This window comes from Dromaius novaehollandiae, chromosome 2 (assembly GCF_036370855.1).
Source record: "Dromaius novaehollandiae isolate bDroNov1 chromosome 2, bDroNov1.hap1, whole genome shotgun sequence".
NCBI lineage: Eukaryota > Metazoa > Chordata > Aves > Casuariiformes > Dromaiidae > Dromaius > Dromaius novaehollandiae.
Genome location: NC_088099.1, coordinates 81,806,921 through 81,829,281, shown reverse-complemented (window position 1 = coordinate 81,829,281; position 22,361 = coordinate 81,806,921). Strand labels below are relative to the sequence as shown.

The 22,361-nt window shown below is 38.7% G+C and overlaps 1 protein-coding gene across 4 annotated transcripts in view; it reads left to right on the top strand.

Moving 5' to 3' along the window:
* The window catches only part of CTNND2 (catenin delta 2), a 664,005-nt gene that overhangs the window by 114,748 nt on the left and 526,896 nt on the right, over positions 1-22,361 (top strand). For all 4 annotated transcript variants that reach the window (XM_064506857.1, XM_064506859.1, XM_064506856.1 and 1 more), the window contains exon 2: positions 2,663-2,796. In XM_064506857.1, the coding sequence (XP_064362927.1) occupies positions 2,668-2,796 (129 nt within the window). In that variant the 5' untranslated portion in view covers positions 2,663-2,667. The remainder of the gene's footprint in view (positions 1-2,662; positions 2,797-22,361) is intronic.

The following is a 22,361-nucleotide window of genomic DNA, read 5'->3' as shown; positions in this document are numbered from 1 at the left end:
TTATTTTTTTGTATGTAAAACCAAAAATCCTGGAAACACGCAGTACCAAGCGCGCTGAATTGAGGAGCCGGGGTGGCTGGAGGAGGGCAGGCAGGAGAGAATGGCTCCTAATTCATCAAATGAAAAGGAAAATTTTAACACACATAAAATAACATTTCCCAACAGCTGAGAGCAGGACCAGGGAGTTTTTGGCCTCTAGTCTTGTTTAGTTCACTGGGTTTTACTTCCTCCAAGTAGTGTTTTTGGAAGGGTCAGTTGTGTGGCATCCCATGGCCGGGCGGCCTGAGCGGCCAGGCTGGGCACACAAAGGCTGCTTGCTGGGAAGCTGCCTCAAAACCAGAGGGAAAAATAAGCTTGCAGCAGGGGAGCTGCTCTCCGCCAGTGCATCCAAAGCTGCTCAGCGGGCACCAATTTCACGGTCTTAGTGCCTCTTCCTGCCCCGGGGTAGTTGGGGCAGGTGATTTTTCACACCACGCTGTGCAAAGGTCTGGGTCCCCCGAGTGAGCCGCGGGAGCAGTGGGAAGCGGTTGGGCTCCCCACTGCCCCAAATGAGTGGCTGCAGGGATGACAGGCCCATTTGACATAGCCTCACTTTCTTCCTGGTGGTCTCTCTCTTGCCTGTGCGCAATTTTCAGTCGGGCTTCAGGATGTGGGATAGATAGCGGGAGTGATGCAATCCAGCGTCTTGTGCAGAACTGCAGCTCTGCAAAATGAGCTATTAGGCCATTTGTATTTTTCTCAGGAAAATTGCAACACCGGAAAGAAAATGGCTTTGCTTCCTGTTGTGATGCAATTAACAATTTAGTAAAGAAAACATTAGATCTGACTGAAGGTAAGGTAGTAGAATAAGGGTGTATAAATATGTGTGTGCGTGTGTTTCGTGTGGTACTTTACAGAGAATAACAATGTGTAATCATTTTCTGCTAACTGTGTTTAATTATATGCTACACTGCAGAAAATAGCTGACTTGTCATAATAGGAGCCGATGTTTGTGGCACCGAATAAGAAAATATAATTCAAAAGTCATTTTAAATTGATGTATTGGAATCATATAGAAGTTTTATATGCTGTGCTTGTGGTAGGAAGAGACAGGTATATCATCTGGGTTTTCAAGTATTAGCTTCGGGTTGTGTATGCATCTTGAGCAAGGACATTACCAGAGCTAAGGATTCAGTATTTACCACACTTAGTGGTTTGCATACTAAAAGGCAGTCATGTGAAAATACGCAGCTGTTTTAATTAGAAATAATGTATTATGGTATACAATATAATCCTTCAATTTATCAACTAATCCAGACTGAGATTTAAGGAGATTTCTCTTAAGTGAAATGACTGAAAATATTTTATGAATAATTCATATTTTTCATGTCTTTACCATCATATGCATGCCAGTGCCGTGAGCTTCAGGAAGCTTTTGGAAAAGATGGCCCAGCTGGGCTGAATGAGCCTTTGTGGGCAGCACTGAGGCTACAGAGCCAAACCTTTATAGATTGCCATCTTCCCTCTGTTTTAGAGCCCTAGTTTCCATGGAAAGTTGGTGCATGGATGCTTGCGCTGTGCACTGAATTTTGCAAGTCACTTCTACGCAGTTCCCCCTTTCAGACTTCTTATTTCTTCTAGAAGAAGTTTTATTTTGTGGAGAGCTGGGGTTTGGAAAGGGGAGTGCAGCCACAGCAGGACACGTGCCATAGAGGCGAATGGCAAGGCGGTGCCCCGCGCCCCCTCCAATGGCACCGCTGCTCTATAGGAAGGGTGTCCAGCTGGCAGTCTGTGAGCCAGACCCGCTCCACAAAATAAATACCTTTGGCCAGCTCCCACATGAATGTGATCTCACCCTAACTTGACTGCGTATAACCCTGCAGACTGCCCCTGTGCTCATTCAGTTCTGGAAAGTGGCTCGACTTGCCTGCAGAGATCTGTCTGTAACACCATTTATCCAGAGACGCTATACCATAGCTCGGCCTTCAGAAAGATATACCTTTTCATAATTAATCTCTCCTCCTTCCTCTTGGAAAACGAATATTAGAAATACCAGTAAGTTCTAAGATTTTTTTTTTTTTTTTGAAACAGGTCTCAAAACTAGCATAATGACTCCTGTATTGTCCCCCCCTGCCCACCCAAGAAAAAAAAAACCTCTATGATAAAATGCTACCTAAATCACCTTCTAGACTAGGAGAAAGTTAGGCAGAGTAAGTTACCTGGCTTAAAATGCAATACATATTAAATATCCATTCAAGTTAGAAAATCAATACTTGAATACTATTTCGCTCATGTATCCTTTATTGGTTCTCTGTTTGCAAAGCATTTCATGATTCATTTCTTTTCATGGTATTGTAATTTCATGTTGGATGCTACCACTGGAACAGTATTAAAAAATAAAATAAAAACAGCTGTGAATGACTTGAATCCTCTCCAAATGTGCTGCAGTGAATATTTTGGAGTAAAACTAGGAGGTCATTTGATATTTTATTTTAGAAATAAATTTTAAATCAACTTAGTTTAAAAAGAGTGATGCATTAATTACTTCTATATTACCCACCTGAAGCATGCAAGTTCTTCTACACTTTCCTTAAAATAACATTATTCTTACATGCATATAATTTCTGATACATATCAGATTTGTAATAACAAAATAATTGTTTTGCTTTCCTATAAACTGCAGGAGCTATGCCTGTTCCAGACCAGCCCTCGTCTTCTGATAAGACAAGTTCCCTTAGTCCTGTGTTGAACACATCCAATGGCGATGGCTCCGAAACGGAAACGACCTCTGCAATTCTCGCTTCAGTAAAAGAACAGGTATGCAAGTGCCACATCCGCATGCTAGAAGACAATAATATGATTTAGTAATTTTTACTAAGGTTTCATAGATGGCATCTGAATAATTTCATTTTAAAAATGAATTTAAAAATGCATGTTGCAAAGAACCTAAAATATTTCTTCACTCTTCTACCATAGATTGAATATAAACATTGAACTGTTCATTTTATTCTCCGCCTTTCACTGTGGGCAATGGTTTTGGAAGATCTCTCCTTTTCTTGTTAGTACTCTTCATGTGGAGTTACAGTGTAAAAGCATGGCATATAAGCACTGCAGACAGATAATCAGCCTTAAAGAACATGTGCCATTCTCAACTTTTTACTTGAGAGAATTTAGAAGAATCCTAACATTTAAAAATTTAATGCATATTTGTTTTTATTTTAATTTGCCTACAATTTGACATTAAATTAATTTAGGCCAAAATTAGAAATATGAACACAATTAGGCAAAAGTACTGTTAACAAAGAAAAAGGTGATCAAGTTCATAATTCAGGTATATTTGGATTAATCAAATATGTTACATACTTGTCTTTATCTGTGCTGATTCTTAACTTTAAAAAAGTTGCTTTGCTACTCTTAATTCTCTTGGAACACTTGTGGCATATTCTTAAGCTGTTTTCTCATGAAATATCTAGAACAGTATCTTTGGATGACTGCAACAAAGTAAACTGCAGGTTTTATAGCGTTAATGACTGTAGTAGGTGTTCCCAGTCTTTGAAGAGGGCAGGATATATGAAAGAAGGCCACAGAAGAATTTATAGATATTGTATCTATCTGTTTTAGTTATGCTTCCTACATGAAGCATGAATGATTTATTCATAATATCTGAAATTTCGCTGTGCTTAGTTTGAATAACACATATTCATGTGCTATCTTACTTTGAGGAAAAGATTTATTGGGTCTAAAAAAACTGTGTGTCAAGAATTTTGCTCACTGTGCGAAGTGAAATAAAGGATGGTCATGACTGGATCAGAAGATTTAGCCACGTACTTCTCAAGATTGGGATTTCTGACAGAAATAGAAACAGAAATTGTTTTGTTGTTGAGGGGTTAGAGATATCTAAGAAATTCAAATCCCAAACTCCTTGCTTTAATGTGTAAGCCATTTCATTTGTGTTTTACCCTTGGACAACTATATGGAATTACAGTCAGGTTTCAGACTTTTGGGGTGCAACTGGAAAGAAGTTACGAATTTGGGAATATGAATCCAGGTTTGATCCCTTCCTTCTGACTTTCTTAAGGTCAGCAACCACTGCTGGAGGTGACGCATGGGTTATATTTCATATGCCTAAGAAGTCATGAGATGCTAGGCAGTGAGCTTTGGCTTAGGTATTTCCAAGCTGCCCTCATCAAGAGGGCTTGTAACTTTGGCAAAAATGAAAGCTGAGGATTTTTTCAAGTGGTCAGAATCAAGTGCTTTAGAATCAAGGTTTTGAGGCCAGAACAGGCAATGAAATCATCTAGTATGACCAATGAACACAAGTCACAGCATTTCATACAGTTATCCAAGGAGTGAGCCCCAAATCTGATCACAGAATGACTTTCACAATCGTTTCCCCTATTAAATTGGATGCCCTATTGTAATGTATGATATTCACCAGTATAAAATTTCATTGTTCCCTTATAGGAACCAATACTTTCTATAATAACTTTAAGCATTCTGTGGCTTTTCTATATAGATGCAATTATAATAAATCCATATCTTGCTTTCCTTCAAACATCAGGCTCTATATTTGCCTCCAAAAGTTTTAGCAGTTCACTTTCGGACCCAAGCTAGTTATATTTCATCAATATCTATTTAAGTTCTTTCATTGTCTCTCTCAGTAGCATGTGATTATACTCACTTCCTTAATTATAGAACTCCCTTGTTTCCAATGAGATTTTGAGATATTCTAGATAGAGATTCCCCTTCCATTTTGCCATCTTTTTTCATTAATATATTGATTTTCAGATATTAATACAGTATAACAGGAAGTAGACTTGGCTGCATGATGTATTTTGAATGCCACAAGTATAAATGCAGTGGATTATGTACTTCTAAGTTGCTGGACCAACATATTATTATTCAGGTGTGAAGCTTTATGAGTACAGTTAGTGCTTCCCAAACACATCCTCAAGTTGATGGGATTGCTTTTGAGATGTTTGATTCCCACTGCTAGAAACTGGGAGTTAAGCAGAGAAGTTTTGAAGAGAGTCAGCACAGGATTGGTGAAGAAGGAAATCCCTGAACACCCCTGCTATATGCCCTGCTGTATAGGATTCTGGATTTCTTGATTTAATCTGAGTCCACTTTCATGTCATTTTTTGGAGCAGCCATGTCTGTATTCAGTGTTTTACTTCTCAGGAAATGGCAGATTACAGGAGTGGAGGACTAGACACGCAATTTTTCTTCAGAACCTGGTATGCTATAAGTGGTGCCAAAGACAAAATAGCAATAGGAGACAAAGCATGAAGAAAAAGCAATTACTTCCCTGAAAAAAGAATGCGGTGATAATCCAAAATATATGTGTTTGGGACTGTCTGAAATGAACTAGGAGCAGAAGGGCTTCTGTAAATATTTACAGGTAGAAGATAGAAGTGTGATAGAAGAGTATTGAGGGAACACAATCTCCCAGCAAAACCATCTTTGAAGAGAGGGAAGAAAATGTCAAGTATCAGAATAAAATTAACTATTATGCTATCTTGACATAAAGTAATGTTGAAAAATGAGTAATTCAAAGCCAAGAGTTTCAGGGAAGTTAGGTGGAATGCTCCTTAGTGACAGCTTAGTCTAATCCCAAGTTAAAGCCCTGTTTAGAGGGCATCGTAAAGAAAGGTGCACTATCTCTTGTTATCCAGCAGCCAGGATATGAACACTTGTTGCCCCACAAACACTCCTGCCTCGGCTGTTGAAGGGACATCTGTTGCCATTAGTGGAAGAATTTCAAACGTAATATAGATTCCTTAAAAGAGTATTAATGTTGATATTCAAATCTGAATTTTGATATATTAAATTTGTAACATTTTAACACTGCTGATCTCTCTCTCTCTCTCCTCCTTTGGTATAATTTATTTTTTAAATCTGAAATATTTTCCTGTCTAAACCAAGTCTTTTTAATCAGCTTAGTGGAATACATTCTCAATCTTACCTTAATTTAGGTCCTCGAGAGGACCTAAATTAGAATAGTTAGGAATGGCTAAATAAATTGTTCTTGTTCCTCTGTTGGTGCAGCTCCCTCTGCCACGCGGGCTGAGGCCGCCAGGTGGTGAACGTGCCTGGGGGAGCTGCCTCATGGGAAAATAACCCTCCAAAATGATAAGTAAGGGGCTTTGGGAGGTTGTGTTTGGTTTTCTTTTTTAAGAGTGGGGTGCCGAATCAGTTTGCCAACTTGTTTTCAAGGGTAGGGCTTCTCAGCACTGCTGCTGTAAAAATATACTTCGCACAGTGGCCTGAGTCAACTGCTTTTTGTAGTATTTGCAGTGATTCAGAAAGTCCAAGGTAGCATCCCCATGTAACCGTGCAGGGGAGCAGAGGTTTGGGGTGTGCCTGCCCCACTCCCTTGCCTAACAACGCTCAAAGGCACGTTTCTCTATTCTTGAGCTTCCTCTGACTTAGCTGTCTTGCCTGTTTTCCGTATTTTTTTCCTTCCATTCCTGAATTAAGCAATGTTCATTAATAGTCATTTTTGTTTGTACAGAAAATATATAAAAGTTGCTGAGTCCCAATGCATTCAGAAATGGTGTACCTCTTCTAAGGAGAAGAAAAAAAAAGTGCTGTTAAAAGACTAACTGTGAACGTTTCAGTTAGTGATTATTTTTACTTCCCTCTTCTCTTCTCTGGAAATGACTGAAACAAAAAATAAAAGCACTTCCCAGATGCCACAGTGACCTTTCGCCTTTAAGTTGCTTTGCCAGTACTTCCGTGGGTGCAGCTTTATTTTACAACTTCGTTTTTGAAAGGAATTTTTGCAGGAGATTTAATTTTCCTCATTGTTTTAGCACTTCTTTTCCTTTTATGTCATTTTGGAAACATGAATTCTTCTATTGTGTTTTTCCATCTGTTTCTGTGTGTTTTCTCACATGATGGCATTTTCCAGTCCTGATGTATTTACTGCTAAAGCGATCTGTATCTTTCTGTGGGTTATTTAAATCTTTTATGTTCCAAGAAAAAAAAAATATTTAAGAGGCAGTTTAATGCTATGCATATTACACTTTGATAAAACACATTACAAGTCTGTTAAGGTACATATAACTTAAAATAAAACTAAACCTGGAAGTTAAGGTGCATTACCTCCCAGTAATCTTAACTTTGGTTATGACTTCATGTAGTAACGATAGTATTAAAAGAGTTTAGAAACATGCAATAAACTCATTTTAACAATGTAGTATATGTACTTCTCTTTTTCATCCTCCTTTGTGGAGAAAAAGTGTCTCTCTGTCAAGTTTCTGGTGACAGAAAATTATTCTGTTGTTGCCTCTAATAAGAATCTTTCCAGTGTGAAGGGATAAAATGCCCACAAAAGACATTAACCTTTAAAAGAGCTGTGACGATTCTTTATAAAGTTCTAGACAAATAAATGGGTTAATTCATAAATTCCTTCCCTCAAGGTTAATGTTGCAATTTGGTAGAAGATACACTTACTCTGTTTTGGAGGGAGGCTATATTGGTGCTTTACATTTACATGTGTAACCTACCCAGTGGCTGCACACTGTTTTTGCATGGTTTCCTTACTACTCTTTGTATATACTTTTTCTTTTCTTTTTGCCTTTTTTTTTTAAACGCAAACAGCAAATTCAAGTCCCAAGGACCAAAGAGTTTTTCCTCCTTTTTTAAAAAAGATTTTTGGAGGAATTTTACTTTTTCTTGAATGGATATGTGCGATGAGATTATAGCTACTTAAATTTTGCAGTCTCTCTTGTAGAATGCTATCTTGCTTGTAGCTGAGACCTTGTTAGAGGCCAGCGTGCTCTGGCCAGGTCCATTCAGGCATTCCTCCTGTGGAGGCCTTAATGTTGAATGCAAGGTTTAATTAATTTGAGGGTCTTTGCATTTATTTGCACAGGACTTTGATTTAGCACAGTGATACAGCAGTGCACTTAAAACACAATGTAAATGCAAACGTAGTGGATTGTAGGAATCTCAGTGTACAGTCAAACCGCAATATGAAAGTGAGTCTCATTACCAGTCTCTGGAGTATGCTCAGGGTGATGACACTGGGCATCCCCAGTTGCCAGGGTGGAGTATGCGTGTTGAAGCCAGCTCAAGCCTGCAGCTCACATCTTCTGGGCTTTGCTGGGTTTCCTTTTCACCGTCTGCACTCAATCGCTTCGCTCTTTGCCCCGAACCCTGCGGTGGTGACACCTCTGCTTGGGGCCTGGGAGCCTTCATCCACGGTGGGGGCGGGGGGGGGGGGTGTCCTTTGATCAGCTGCAGACCTTTGGCCTGTTATCTTACATATGGTGGTATGAAGTTTTGTTTTCTGCTGTGCCAAAATTTACCTGTTTGGATATTAATATCCTGTGACACCAGCTTTTATAAGTGAAAAACCTGCCCTGGTTATCTAATTGACAACATGCAAAGCAGCATTTCGATTTCCATTAGTATTTGCTCCATTTCTTCTGTTTGGATGGTCATACAGCAAATACTTGCTTGCAGTCTATTCCCTTAGCTGTTTTGGAACGTGAGCCATGCTACTCACATTTCTTCTCTCTCCCTTCAGTTGCCACTTCTATTTTTTCCCGAGTCCTCATAAAACACTATTCTTTACGTTTTGCAGTCAGTTCCATCTCTTTTGCATAATTAGTACGTCTTTCCTTCCTCAGGTATCTAGTGCCCTCTGATACAATGATCTGATTAATCAGGGATAGCATTTTGCTGGGTAATGTTGTATTCTGTCACTCTAACCTGCGATGCACGTTGCAGCCCTATCCCTTGGTCACGACTACCCCTCCACCCTCACCGCAGCAGGGGCAACGACGTGCCTGCCTGTGTGACTGAGGCTTAAAGCAAGCCTGCTGTATGCCATTACCGGCCTCTTCAGCCAGGGAGTCTAGTAGTTGCTGTTCATGTTGTCAAGTATTTTTCAACAAAAATTTGTGGTGGAAAGGAAAGCAGCATGGAAAACCTTCCTGACTGTATTTTATGGGTTAGCTACTCTGTCTTTCATACTCCCGATGACTATTTCAGAATCCTGATGTAAACAGATGTAAATAGATATGTTTAGGAATTGTGCTGTAGGCTGCTTTGAAGTGAGTAAATGCGTGGTTTTCACCCTCTCCCTGATTCCAGTATAGCAACATGTGATAGTAACATCCCCTTTACATTTTTAGTGTATAGTTATTTACTGAAGGATATCTGTGCTCCAGGTGTTTTGCTGGGATCCCTCATACTCCCTCGGCAGGGCAGCTGAGGCTTTATTTTCTTCTTAGCGTTATCTTTCCTGTGCGGAGTTAGAGGCCCATCTTTGTGCACGATGTTGGCAGTCCACGTCATTGCCTGAGGCCATCGCTGATAGAGCACTGGAGGGTGGGTGACTGCATCAGATACCATAAATAGCCTGCATTCTTCATATTAAGTCAGCAGATTCACTGGGAAATTCTCAGGTCTGTGCTAGGGTTGATAACATGGAGGGGGTTATTGCCTTCTCTGTCAACCACAGCTTGTTTTTGATGACTTGGTGTCTGGAAAAGTTTGACGTTCTAAAATTTGGTCATTCCGGACTAACATGGGAATACTGATTTTGTTTGGAGGAGAAAAGTGGACCTTTATTAAACTATCATGTCTTTTTTTTTTTTCCACACAAAGCAGTGCTTATGTGTGTAAAAACCTGTTCCAGCACAACTTATGCTATTCTGCTTTTCCCAAGTTACAGAAAAGAAGAGGATACTGGGTTACTTTTTCCTATATGTTTTCAGTAATGCATGAAAACAGATGATTCTTTGGATTAGGGTTTTTTGTTTGGCTGCTGCTTCTCCTCTTGCCTCCAAGTGGAGGTGGTTCTTTGGTCCCTGCCACGATTTGAGGCAGCCTTCTGGTATAGCTCCAAGATACTGCTCTGCTAGGTGAATGTTGGCAGGCAGGGCAAAGGCTTTTGCCTCTGATAGGTGGCTTTTCCATAGCTTTTCTGTACGGTTAGGACTGCAGGAAGGGAGCTAGCTGCAGCTCTGGCAACAGTGTGTGCTGGGATAGCTTTCCCTCTAAATCCTTTAGCCACTCTGCATGGTTATGGCATGCATGGGCTGACCACTGTGACGCGTAGTGGGATTGAAAGGCATCATAAAATGTGTGCGTAACAGTGATTTTCCCCAGTACAGTCTGCAAAGATCTGTAAGTACCCCACAGCTTATATGCAACACCAGCATCCCCTTTAGAGGTTTTTCATGCTGAGACCACCTGATGGACTGTAGCAAATGGACAGTAATAAATGTGATGGCTGAGGTATTGGTAGCCACTGAAACGGAGGTTTGACACGGTGCCTGTTTGCTGATACTGAACCGGCAGCGCCACTGGTGCTGTACTCTAGCACACGCCAAATTCACTGTCAGATGCAGAAATAAAAATTCATTGATAGCATATGCCGCAGTGATGCCTACCTAAATGCTGAAGAGCTAAGCTAAATTAACGACTCATGTCAGTACCCTTAACTTCTTTAGTAGCGGGCAAATATTTAAAGGCTGATGACAAGACCATTAAGCACTTGTCATTTACTTTGTAAAGTGAAGTACCATTTATTCCGTGAATGCATAAAAATATATACAAATGAAAAAGTACTTTCTACTGGAGTGGTGTGTGGGTAATTCACAGTTGTATTTCCTTATCTGGCACAAGAAGTTATCTAGTACTTAAAATCTTACTAGATTGTTTCTGTAAGAAATAGAGAATTATCATTACCAGATATTTTTGGTGCATTTTGCTAGTTGACACAGGTATGTATGGTCTTTGTTTTCCTGAATGCATTGGGAACGAATGAAAAGAAATCTGTCTGTCTGGTTGTCATTAGTTTCCTCTGAACAGAAACCAATGTTCTGCCTCCCTTTTCCATCCATAAAAAGATCCATGGGAAGCTCACGCTTCCCTGTTTTTCTCACCACACACTATTTAGCTTCTGATTTTTCCTGTGTTGACAGCTGTATCCACTCCCTCTCAGTTCATCTATGGTCACGCAAAGAGCTATTTTATGGTTTCTTTTTGTGAATTTGAATAATACATAATTTATGTCCCCTGATGATTTTTTTTGTTGTCTTTTTTTTAAAACGAAGTACGCTGTTAGTCTGTAGTTGAAATGCAAGAATCTAGGCATAGGTAACCCATTTTTAAAGCCAGAAAAGATACTCAAGGTTTTCTGCAGTTCTAACTTGCGCATCTGAGTATTTGTCCTTTAAAATTTTTCACCCTTAGTTGCTATAATAGCAGCTGCTCCTCATTACAAGCCTTCACTGATTTGAAGACCCTATGATGATGAAAGCTTGTTAATTATTTTTTGGCTCATTTGGTAGAATATTTTTTAAAATTCGCTTTTCATGAATTTTGCCTTGGTTATATACTTGAACATTGTGGCTGTAACTGTACTGTTTGCATAGTTCCTACATGCGTGATGACAGTCAGTGGCACCTTTTAGTATGGCAGTGCACATGTAGGTGTACGGAGAAGGAAAGTCTCCTAATAGAAGTATATTAATTTGCATCTCTTCTATTCAGTTTTTTAGTTAGTTTGTCAAACTTTGTCGTTTGTTGAACTTTGGTTTGAATGTGTTTGAGTTGTTTTCTTTCTGATCGCACATCTGCACGACCCAAGAAAGGCATAAGTGGGTACAGAGGTTTTTTCTCTCATCAGTGATGAAGCTAAGTGAGGAATGAATGGGCTGACCTAAGAAAAGTAGGAAACTTCAGATTAACTTTGAAAAGGATTGTATTAATATTGACAAAGATGCAGAAGTTACTGAAATTAAAATAATTCTGACTTTTAATATACTTGACATACTCCTTCCTAATTGACAATGTTTATTCTTAATCTTTCTTTTCTCAGTATGCGCTTAAAAGAATTGTGGATAATTGTGAAAGAATTATGGAGACAACATATGCTTGCAATAGTGGTCTAATACTGGCTTTTTTTTCCCTTGAGTTCAAGACTAATTGGCTCAGATAATAAAACAGTGGGCAACTTTCAAAATAGTTCTGTTCATTACTGAAGAGCATAGTACTAGAAAGCTCAGTTCAGTTCCATTCAGCTCAATAAGTGAATTAAAAAGACTGAGAGCAACTGTATTCTTTTCTTACAGGATCTCAGTTATTTTTGTGGTAGGGAAAAGCTCAAGCTGCTTTGGTTTCTTTATCCACAAAGCTTCCTGAGACTTTTCAGAACTTGGTCATCTGGATTCCCTGCTGGATGAAAGGTTCAACATGCAATGTCTTATGATAGTGAAAAACAAGCTTAGACTATCCTTTGAAAGAATATAGAATGTGATTTCTAACATTATGCATATACTGATCTAGAATTTGAGTGTAATTCCAGTGTAGTGTGCTTTATGTAGCACCTTCCATTTCTTCTGCATTATTTCTGGAGAAGGTAAATTGATGAAATCAGAAGGGTCAAAGCCTGTTTGGAGCTGAAGTTAGTTAGGGGCATAAAACACCGAGGGATTCTGAAAGTAGATTAGTAGCAGAAGGAAACTCGGAGAAATGTGGGTCCAGGCCTGAATGCTGGAGGCAATCTAATGGTGGACAACACAGAAAAGGCAGAAGTTTCCAGTGCTTTTTTTGCCAGTTTCTAGGCAAGAGTCAGTGACGCATAAAAGCCACAGGTCAGAAACTATTTAGAGAAGGTGGATGTATTCAGCTCTTTGGTACTTTATGCCAGGAATGACAAGAGCGCTTTCAGATGATAATAAAGGAGCTATCACTTGTGAGAAGTCATGGCAAACAGGAAAAGACCCAGAGAACTAGAAGGAGGCTCACTCTTTAAAAAGATAAGAAGTATCCAGGAATCTACTGGCCAGGCTGTGCAAGTCCCTGGAAATATCATGGAAGATATCTTCTCAGTACACATTTCAAGAAACATGAAGAAGGTAAATGGCAACAGTAAGCCCAGATTTCTGAAATGCAATTCATGCTTTACTAATCTGATTGCCTTCTGTGATGAAAAGACTGACAATATGAATGAGGCTGATATGATATAGCTTGAACTTTATTAAGAATTTTGATACCTTCTCCCAGACTTCTGTCAACAGTCAGTAGTCAATATTGTCTGTAGCTGAGGAAGCATAGGCTGGATAAATGGGAATTTGGTGGATTGAAAATTGGCTGAACTACTGGACTGACATGATAGTAATCAATACCTTTTAACAGTTAGCAGCCAGTAGTAAGTGGAGTACCCCAGGGGCTGATTCTGGTATTCATGCTATTCAATATATTCATCAATGACTTGGATGACAGGCTTGGACAGAATGAGTCCTCACCGAATTTTTGAGTAATATTAAATTAGGGTTATGGTTGAAAAGCTGAAATAGAGTTTCAGCCTTAAAGAATTTTGAGACCTCAAGAAATTTGAGGACTGAGCCAATGGAAAACTCACATAGTTAAAAAAGAGCAGAGCAAAATCCTGCACCTGGGACAGGATAGCCCCATGCATCAGTACAGGTTGGTAACCACAATAACTTCAAGGAGAGCAACAGAGATGATGGTGCCAAACCTTTCTCAGCAGTGGCATACAATTTAGCAAAGGACAATACAGCCATATGTGGCAGCTTGGGGACTTTAGACTGGACACAGGAAAGTTTTTTCATGAGGAGGTTACTACAGTACTGGAGCAGGTGACCCGGAGTGGCTGTCGAAGCTTCATCCTTTCACGAGTCAGCTATGCAGATCCTAATCTGGTGTTGGGAATTGTCATACCTCGAGTGGGAAGTTGGATGAGGTGACCTCCAACCAAAATTTCTATGGTTTGATAATTCTATAATGATTCCATGAGAATACATGGTTATTCTCAAACTGTAGTACATACCTTTGTATGTACGTACCTTATGTATCCACTATACTGTGGATAACATATTTTGCAAGGGAGGATAGTGCGAGATAAAAATTCTGCCAGTTTTGTTACTTATTTTTAACACTTTTAAATTTGCTTGTTTCTTTTCATAAAGGTAATTACAAGATTAGAAACTGAGGATAGTAGCTGATTATTGCAGAATAATCTCATTGATTTTTCAGTGTTTGTACTAAGTGGTAAAGGGATGAAGTAGTAAATCAGCCTGGACAGGACTGATGGATGAAGGGGAAAACTAGCTAATGCAGAACAGGGAATTGGAAGCTTTTGATAAAACTTGCTTTTCAAATTCATTTTGATTTTTTTTCCCTCCCCTGGAGATGCCCTTTGTTTTTAGAAAAAGGTAAAGATTCACTTTCTAAGCAGTTTTTAGAGACCAAGCCGTTGCTTTTCAAGCTTGACCAGATCTTATTATTTACCTGGAGAAAAACAAATGTGCAGAAAAAATCATGTTTTCTTAAAATTAGTAATACAGAAGTGTAAAGGTCAGTGTAAAAGTAGCCTCATATCTAGATTTGGGTTCCTTTTTTTTTTTCAGACTTTCTATGACAGATCAATTCTATTAACTATCTCTTAGCTCCCTATTTTTTTTGAAATGGGAATAATAACCTTTCCCTAAATTGCAGATAGGTGGCATGTATAAATACATGAAGAGTGGAGCACTGGTCTCTTAAGGGGGGCAGTGTGTGTGTGTCCATTGGTTGCTTCTGGATGGTTGCTTCCATCTGGAGAGGACTCAAATAGCTACAAATACTATGTTACGCACTTTATTGCAGCAAATTTTCCTATATGGTGGTGGTTGAACCTTCCCTCAGAGGGTTCAGAACTAATTCACAGAAGCTTTGCATCTCCACGTATGACTTGGACCTTAGGTCACGTAAAATGAAGGCTCCTAGCAAGTCAATTAGGCCTTCAATTGGAAAACTCATTACCTGATCATCGGTTTAAGTAAATAGATCGGAAATGAGGGCAAGATATTAATGAAACCAAGAGACCATTCATGCTGCTGCAAGAAGCTGGCAGTCTTTGCTTGGTCTTGGTGGGACAGAGGGTGGTCAGCACTTCTCTAATGCTTGTTCAGGTCTGCAGGAGGCTATTCCTTGGGCTAGTCCTTGGATTCAGCGAGGTATTTCCTGGTGTTTGGCCAGCTCTCTCTAAAGCTGAGGGAGAAATGCAGTGTAATAGTTACAATCATGTGTTTTAGATACAGTACAAGAGATTACAGTAATGTATTTTAGTATTTAGTACTTGTTATCTCTATAACACTGGAGTGGTTGACATGAGAAAAAAGGATTGCCCAGGACAGCCCCGGTTCTTGGGTTTTTAGGGATTATTTAGAGGAAGTTTCAGTGTCAGAACTGCCAGGATTAGGGTTTCTTGCTCCACAAGTGAGATTATGGCACATTTCTGTCTACATTATCTAACTATTTATAAAGTAGCCTTATACCACTACCTGTCCCCTCCCTCCTCCCTGCCGTGTTAAATCCTGAGAAAGTTTGACACTTTAAAGCAAATATAGTATTTAGCTTCTGGTGGGTATCTTGTAGTCTCCTGGAATGTTATTTGACAGCACTATTTCACCTTTTGGGCTACTTTTAATAGGTAGTGTTCTTTCAGCTCTGTGTTGTACCCTATTGACTCGTGTGTGTTTTTGTGGAACCCAGAGGGAGATGTAGTAATTAATAAAGCTACCTGCAAAACCTGCTGCAGATTGTATTGTCTAATACATTATATCTTGGTCTTTCCTACAGCAGTTTTTGTTTACAGTTCTTTTTAAAGTTGACTTTCTCCATCTCCTTCTATTGCATCTCCATCAATAAAATTCAAGTATGTTCTGCATTTGCTTATGCCTTTAAAGACATAATCTTCAGTAAATTTATGTATTTTTGGCTGTTTAAAGTAGTTTTCCAGTAGTTTTCTTGGTTACCACACAAAGGAATGAGCTTTCCTTCTTAGATACATTCTCATTTGGATAACAGATGTCAGCTTGGTGTTATATTCTAGTAGGTTGTGCTGTTGTGAACACATTCTAAAAAAGCTGCAAGGAGAGCTAGCGCTTGTTAAAACAAGGGTTTCTTATCAGCAGTAGGCTTTTAAAGCATGTTGGTTACTGTGTATTAGTCTTTTATGCACTTGTTATTATTAGCCCAAATGAAGCTGTCGTCTTGCAGAACAAGTATTACCACCCGCTGTTAAAATGTCTGTGTGTTTATGTAACTGCCTTTCCTAAGCGAGGTTTATTTTAATGAAATTTGTAGAAGGAATATGTTTTTTGTACAAAAAGATCACTTTTCCTCATTGACTGTTCTTTTTTTTTTTTTTTTTTTTTTTTTTTTTCTCCTGCCCAGCCCCATAGCATCTTTGCCTATCACTGGGATCTCTGGATGCTGTCATGTCATTTTTGAATTTGAAGTGAATCACTTGATCTTCAGAATACTCTTTTCATAGTCATTTAACACAATCTCCAGAAGTTGTCCTAAACAACTCTTCTTTATCTGCATAGCCTGGATAATGGGACGCCTTAGATAATACAGATGTAGGAACCCCCCATCAGCTTTACAGCCAATACATCTCTGGCAGGACCTGCACTGAGCTTGTATTAATATGCCCAGTAAGACCTGAGAGGGCTTCGCATGATCAGGTGAATTCACTGCAGACTATTCTAGCTATTGAATAAGCATCTGCATTCATTAGCAAAGCTAGATGTCAAATTTTCAACATGTTTTCTTGTAAATATAATCAGGAAAGCGGTCTAATCCTGCAGATCCTTGAGCATGGCCAGCTATACACACGAGTATCATTTAACAACTAATGAAGTTATTCAAATGAGTTATTTGCAAATCAGAGGGCTTAGAGATTTGAGTTGAATCCAGGTTTTAATTCTGAAGAGTCAGCTTTGAAGACTGGGATTCAAATGATGATAAAGTTAATTATAAAAAATGAATCCTTATAGAAAATATAAAAGCAATTTTTTACATGTAAATTTCCAAAAGTAAATTATTTAATATACAAATCCTTTGACATTTTACATTTTTCTTTTTTTTTAATGCTGGAACTTATTTTCCTATCTGAAAAAGTAGACCATCATATTTACATAATTTCAATATAATAAATAAGCTGCCTGTGAATATGTTATGTTAGTAATTCATTTTATGTATGGTAATTATATAGCATGCTGGGTTTTTTGAGGGTGTATATGTCTAGTTTTTACACTTATTTTATGCTTAAGAGGGGTTTCAAGGTTAAGACCTATAGCTGTGTTAGGCTTACTGAGAATTCAAGACTATTCTTTAAGTGTTTTTAAAGACTAGAAAGCATATAGAATATTGGGAAAAGGCTATTTTGCAGTAAAAGGACAAATTAAATCAGCACCTCAGTGTTTTGAGAAAGAGGTCTTGTTCCTTCTCTTTGTGTTAAAAACTGCTTTTGGTTTTTGTGTCTTTTAAGGGGTGTTTGGTTTCTATGAAGGCAACACCATATTTTTTTCAATAGCTAGAAAGAAATAACTGAAAGAAAATGATTGGTTAATCCAGATTAATAATTTAAAAATGCAAATATGTTATAAACGACCTCTTTTGGGGAGGTTGTTATTAAAATGTCTATGTTTCTATAGCGGGTTAGATTATGTGTGTGCCTTTGATTTACAAAATGGAATGTAATATGCAGTCTCTGTGTGTATGTTTTCTTAGCTAACGTTTTGAAGATAACTTTTCACTGAGTAGCAAGGGTTAATTCTCCTCATTTATAAAATAGTAAAAGCAGGATTAGAATCTGTCTTGCGATGTTCCAAACAGAATTGTGCAGAAATCTGCCTTTTTTCCCCCCAAAAAATAATAGATTTTTTTCAAGATGAAATGCTTTGGTCTTACCAAAAAACTCCTCCCTTCACCTCCTCCACCCCCCCTCCTCCCCCAAAAAACCCCAAACCCACAGGGCCTTTCAGGACAGCATCTTGATTTTTGATTGATCTGCATTTCCCAACAAGAAGATATTTCAGTGGAATATTCTAAAGCAGGTCTAATGTTGAATACTTGCTAAGACTTTAATATTACCTGATCACTTTGCAGAAGTAATTCTGAACTACTCACTCAGCCCAATTCCTGGTATGATAAGAAAATGTAATAGGTACACAATTAAGATTATAAATATTACCAACATACTGATATAAAAGAAGTTGCAGTTGTTTATTTAGCCTGAAGATGAAATTGTTTGTAATGAGCTTACCTGACTAAATGCATTTCAGAATGTGAAACTTTTAGTGAAAACTGCAAGGTTATTTTAGTCCTGTTAGCATAGTAGTGTTGTGGGAGAGTAAGCAAAACCCCTCCGTGCTCACAGTTCTGCTCTCTGATCTTCCTCTCAGTTGTGGATGGGTTTGTATTCCGGCTTCCCCTTCTCCTACATGACCTCATTGAATTTTGTTGTTTTTCACTGCAAGCCAAACAGAATAAAAGGGGTTGCACAGCTGCAATGGTACGAGTCTGAACTACTTCATCATCCTTGCTTGTGGCAGGGGGCACACAGGGAAAAATAGGCTTGATTTTTAGCTCTCGGGAACTTTACCAGGAACGATAAAGCAGTTATTTCCTCCAAACTGAGCAATTTGGAAGTAAAAATCTTAAAACAAAATAAAAACACACATGCACAACCCCTCCAGAGCTAGCCATGCTTCTGGAGACGCTGGGCTTTCCTTGTCTGCTGAAGCTGGTGAGAGCTCTGCATTCTGACCATCTCTGGCAGATTGGGCGGATACACAGAAAGCTTCGTTATTTACCAGTTATCTTACTGGAACAGAAGCGTGTGATAATGTGCTTTAGCTAAACATGTATAATTTTGGCAGAAATAGTTGTGGCTGAAAATCAATATTGGATATCAAAATAACATAATTTATTCTTGTCTATATAGAAGCACATAATTGAAGCTTCCTGAACGAACCCATTTGTACTTTGCTGCGTAGTAATTCTGCACCACTGCAGCCAGCGTGAGGATTCGGCTGAAGGCAACAACATCTGTCCAACAAGGTTGTTGAAATGCTGCTTGTAATTGGATTCGTGTTGAGTGAAGCCAGCCACTAAAATTTCTATTTCCTCTTATAAAATGAATCCTGTCCACCTCAGATACTTCAGTGTGTTTGCTTGGTAAATCATTTTTCTGCATATCCTACTTCTGAAGGTTTAAAGCTGCTCTGCCCTGAGATTTTTAGCAGTGATGTAGCTCAACCCAGTGAGCAGCACTGATGAAGGTACCACTGTAACCAGACAGCAGTGGTGTCTCTTTTGGAAATGAAATTACTTGCAAGAGCTCAAAAGACAGGGTATGCTTATATACATGTATATATGTGTACAGCAGGTCCATACAGAGTTGCATACCAGTCTTATTACACCAACACAGTGACAAAACCACAGTGTAGGTCAGGCTTTACAAAGAGCTGAAAGAGACATGAGATGGCAAATAAAGGCAGTCATGAGCCCAGGTTGCCATTAAGTATGGTTAACTGTAGTCTGTACAGCCAGGAGGGCCTGTATAGTCGGTAGAGGCACATCAGGTACTGCATTGCATAACCATTTGAGGTTGAAGGTAATGGAAGATCATTTAGCTTTAAAACAACAAATCCTGAAAGGATACACTGTTAAGAATCATATGTCATCTTTTGCCCCCATTGCAAAAAAAGTAATATAAGCATGCTTTTCTTCGTTCAGAAGGGCGCTGTGAAGTCTTCAAAAAAATGAAATTTGTACTTTCAACATTTCCTGGAGCATTGTGTCTACAATGTATTAAGTGATACTTAGTTTTACTAGCATTTTCATTTTATTTGTAAATTTAAGAATTCCCTTCTTTCACTATGGTTTTCTGAAACTGCAAGAGTATAACTAGTCAACCTACTCTTTTGGGGGAGTGACAGCATGACATACCTGTATAACAGTAAAATAATACATTAATAATTCACTGGTTATAATCCTACCAATAGGTCTTTTCCAGTCTTAGGCTTATTAAAACAAAGGTCCTTGTTCTCATCTGATGAAATTGCTTTTCTGATTTTTAATTTTGCTTTAAGACTGTTAACAGAAAGTTACCATGTGAACCATGATAATATTTTATGGCATTAGCAAGAAAACAGGTTGACATCAGTCCCTGTGACATAGCTGTTTCAATGACATTTCCGTAGATTTCAGACAGAGCACGACTAAATACACTTTTTGTACGTACCTTTGCATTTTTGGTTTAGAATCCCCAGCAGGCTGCTAAGCACCAAATGCAACATTATCTATTATCATGTTATAAAGAATATATAACAATTAATTATTTGCTTTTTGGTCTTTGTCCAAGATAATGAAATTAATGCTTTTTTCTATAGTACCTTTTCTTAAAACTCGAGCACCTGTTTTGTTCTTTTCTCCTTTAATGTTTTCTGATAGTTTAAGACACTAAGGAAGGGATCGAAGGAACAATATCTGCCATCCAAGTCTTTTCAGTATTTTGCTAAGGGTTGTTTTCTTTTTGCGTGCATTCATACCTCATATGCCTAATATCAGCCTCAGCCAAACAAACAAATGCAGCAATAAACAAAAGAGGTGCTTTGAAATAACAGCTAAATATTTTAGCTTTGCTCTTAATAAAACATGAGAAGTCAAATTATGTTTTCCTGATTTGATTGTCTTCTTTTTATGTTCTTGCCTGATGAGCCTGTGTATCCTTCAAGTAAGCCTGTCAGCAGTTTTAAAAATGCTTTCCTCTACCTGTCATGTTAGAATACGGTGAAAGGTTTCAAGTGCTGGAATCAATGCTTTTGTTTGTTGGTTGATTTCCACAGAAAAAGGAAATACTCTGCTTGTAGGGAAAAGGTTATTCAGTTTGATTGCTTGGATAGTAGAATAAATTTATGCCTTGCCTACGTGGGCATATAAATAAAAACAGAAGCTTACACAGATACTGTGCTGTTGTCTCAACAGAAGAAAAAAATGTTTCTGCATTGTTTTTTTTCTTTTTAATTCAGAATTTTATTCTATGTTTCAAGTCTTTGAGCAAGTTATGGTTGATGTTTCCATTCCTCAGTGAGTACCCAATATGTTCCCTGACTCTGCCAGTTAAACTCACTATTTCTGGCTATTTCTGATGCATTGTATGATGATAAATGGTTTAACATAGAACAGCACTTTCTTGACTGCCTCTTACAAGCTCCCGAGGAGAAGGGGACAAGACAGTACACACATATGCTACTGGCTTTGCATCACCCTAAGCATTACATTTCCTCTGTTTGCAATACAATATATAGCACCTCTCTCTTTGTTTGCTCCCCTGTAAGCAACAGCCATTACATCTGGTCAGATCTATGGGTCAGTTTGCATCTGGTTCTTGGAGTATAAGGAGCACTGAAACATTTTGAGAACAGAACTTCTTCGTATTAAGTAAGTGTTAAAATGTGCCTTTGGGTCTCTCAGGGGTCTGTGTGGTTGGTATAAGCATACCACCCCAAAGCATAATCTGAGAGTAGGGAGTGCATTTCCTGCTATGATTTATATATGGTAACAGTGGAGTTTGTCAAAAACTGCTTTTCTGGCAAGGAACACTGTTGTGCCGCTGTTGCACTGCATCAAGCAGAACACTGTAGAAAAAAATGTGGAAATGGGAATTTACAGTATTTCTTTAAACTTAATTGGCAAAATGACAGCATTTGCAATGACAGCGAGAGACCTTTTAGCACTTTATAAAGAAACCATCATGTGATCTGTGCTCCTGCAAGGCTGCGCAGCACGGGAGAGGAAAGAGAGAGGACCTCCTGCCTTGTGCCGCGGTGGTGGTGCCTGCAGCGAGGGGCCGTGAGGCTTCCTGTTTCTGTCCTGGGGGGAGGCAGCTCCCCCAGGGAGGGGTTTCAGCCCCAAGCATGCTGACGTTCTCATCCAGAACAAGAACAATCTTCGTATTTTATTTTAGATTGCCTTTATTTAATCTTTTGGATTTTGAAGTTAGGGATTCACATTTTCACACTTCTTCACAAGCAGAAGACCTAGCTGTCTTTTTTGATGGAAAATGAGATTTTCCTGCAACTACAGGAGAGCAAAGAAGGCAAAGCTTTCTGAAAAAAATGTGATACAATAGGATTGACAGCATCCACTTTAACCTACCTTTTGCAGTGACAAAGCACGTGGGAAATTTGCTGCATCCCTCCAGGAACGTTAACAGTAGAGTCTCTTTATATTTTTGAGACCTCTTCAGAAGGAATTGTGCTTTGCAGGGGAAATATCACTTCCTTGGTTCCTCACAGAGTCTCAATCCAGGCCATAACCTGTAACTTTGCCTGATCTTAACCTGATTTTTCTCAAACACTAAAACACATAGGTTACCCAGCTGTACTTATGATGTATTGTATGCTCTATATACAGGTACTGTTTATTCAATCCATTTGCATGTTTAACTTTATTTAGGTTCATTTCTTGACATTGAATAGTTTTGAGGAATAAGTAAACTACTTCTGAGTTCATTTAAGAGCCACAGTATAGATAGGTTGTACATATAAATATGGTTAA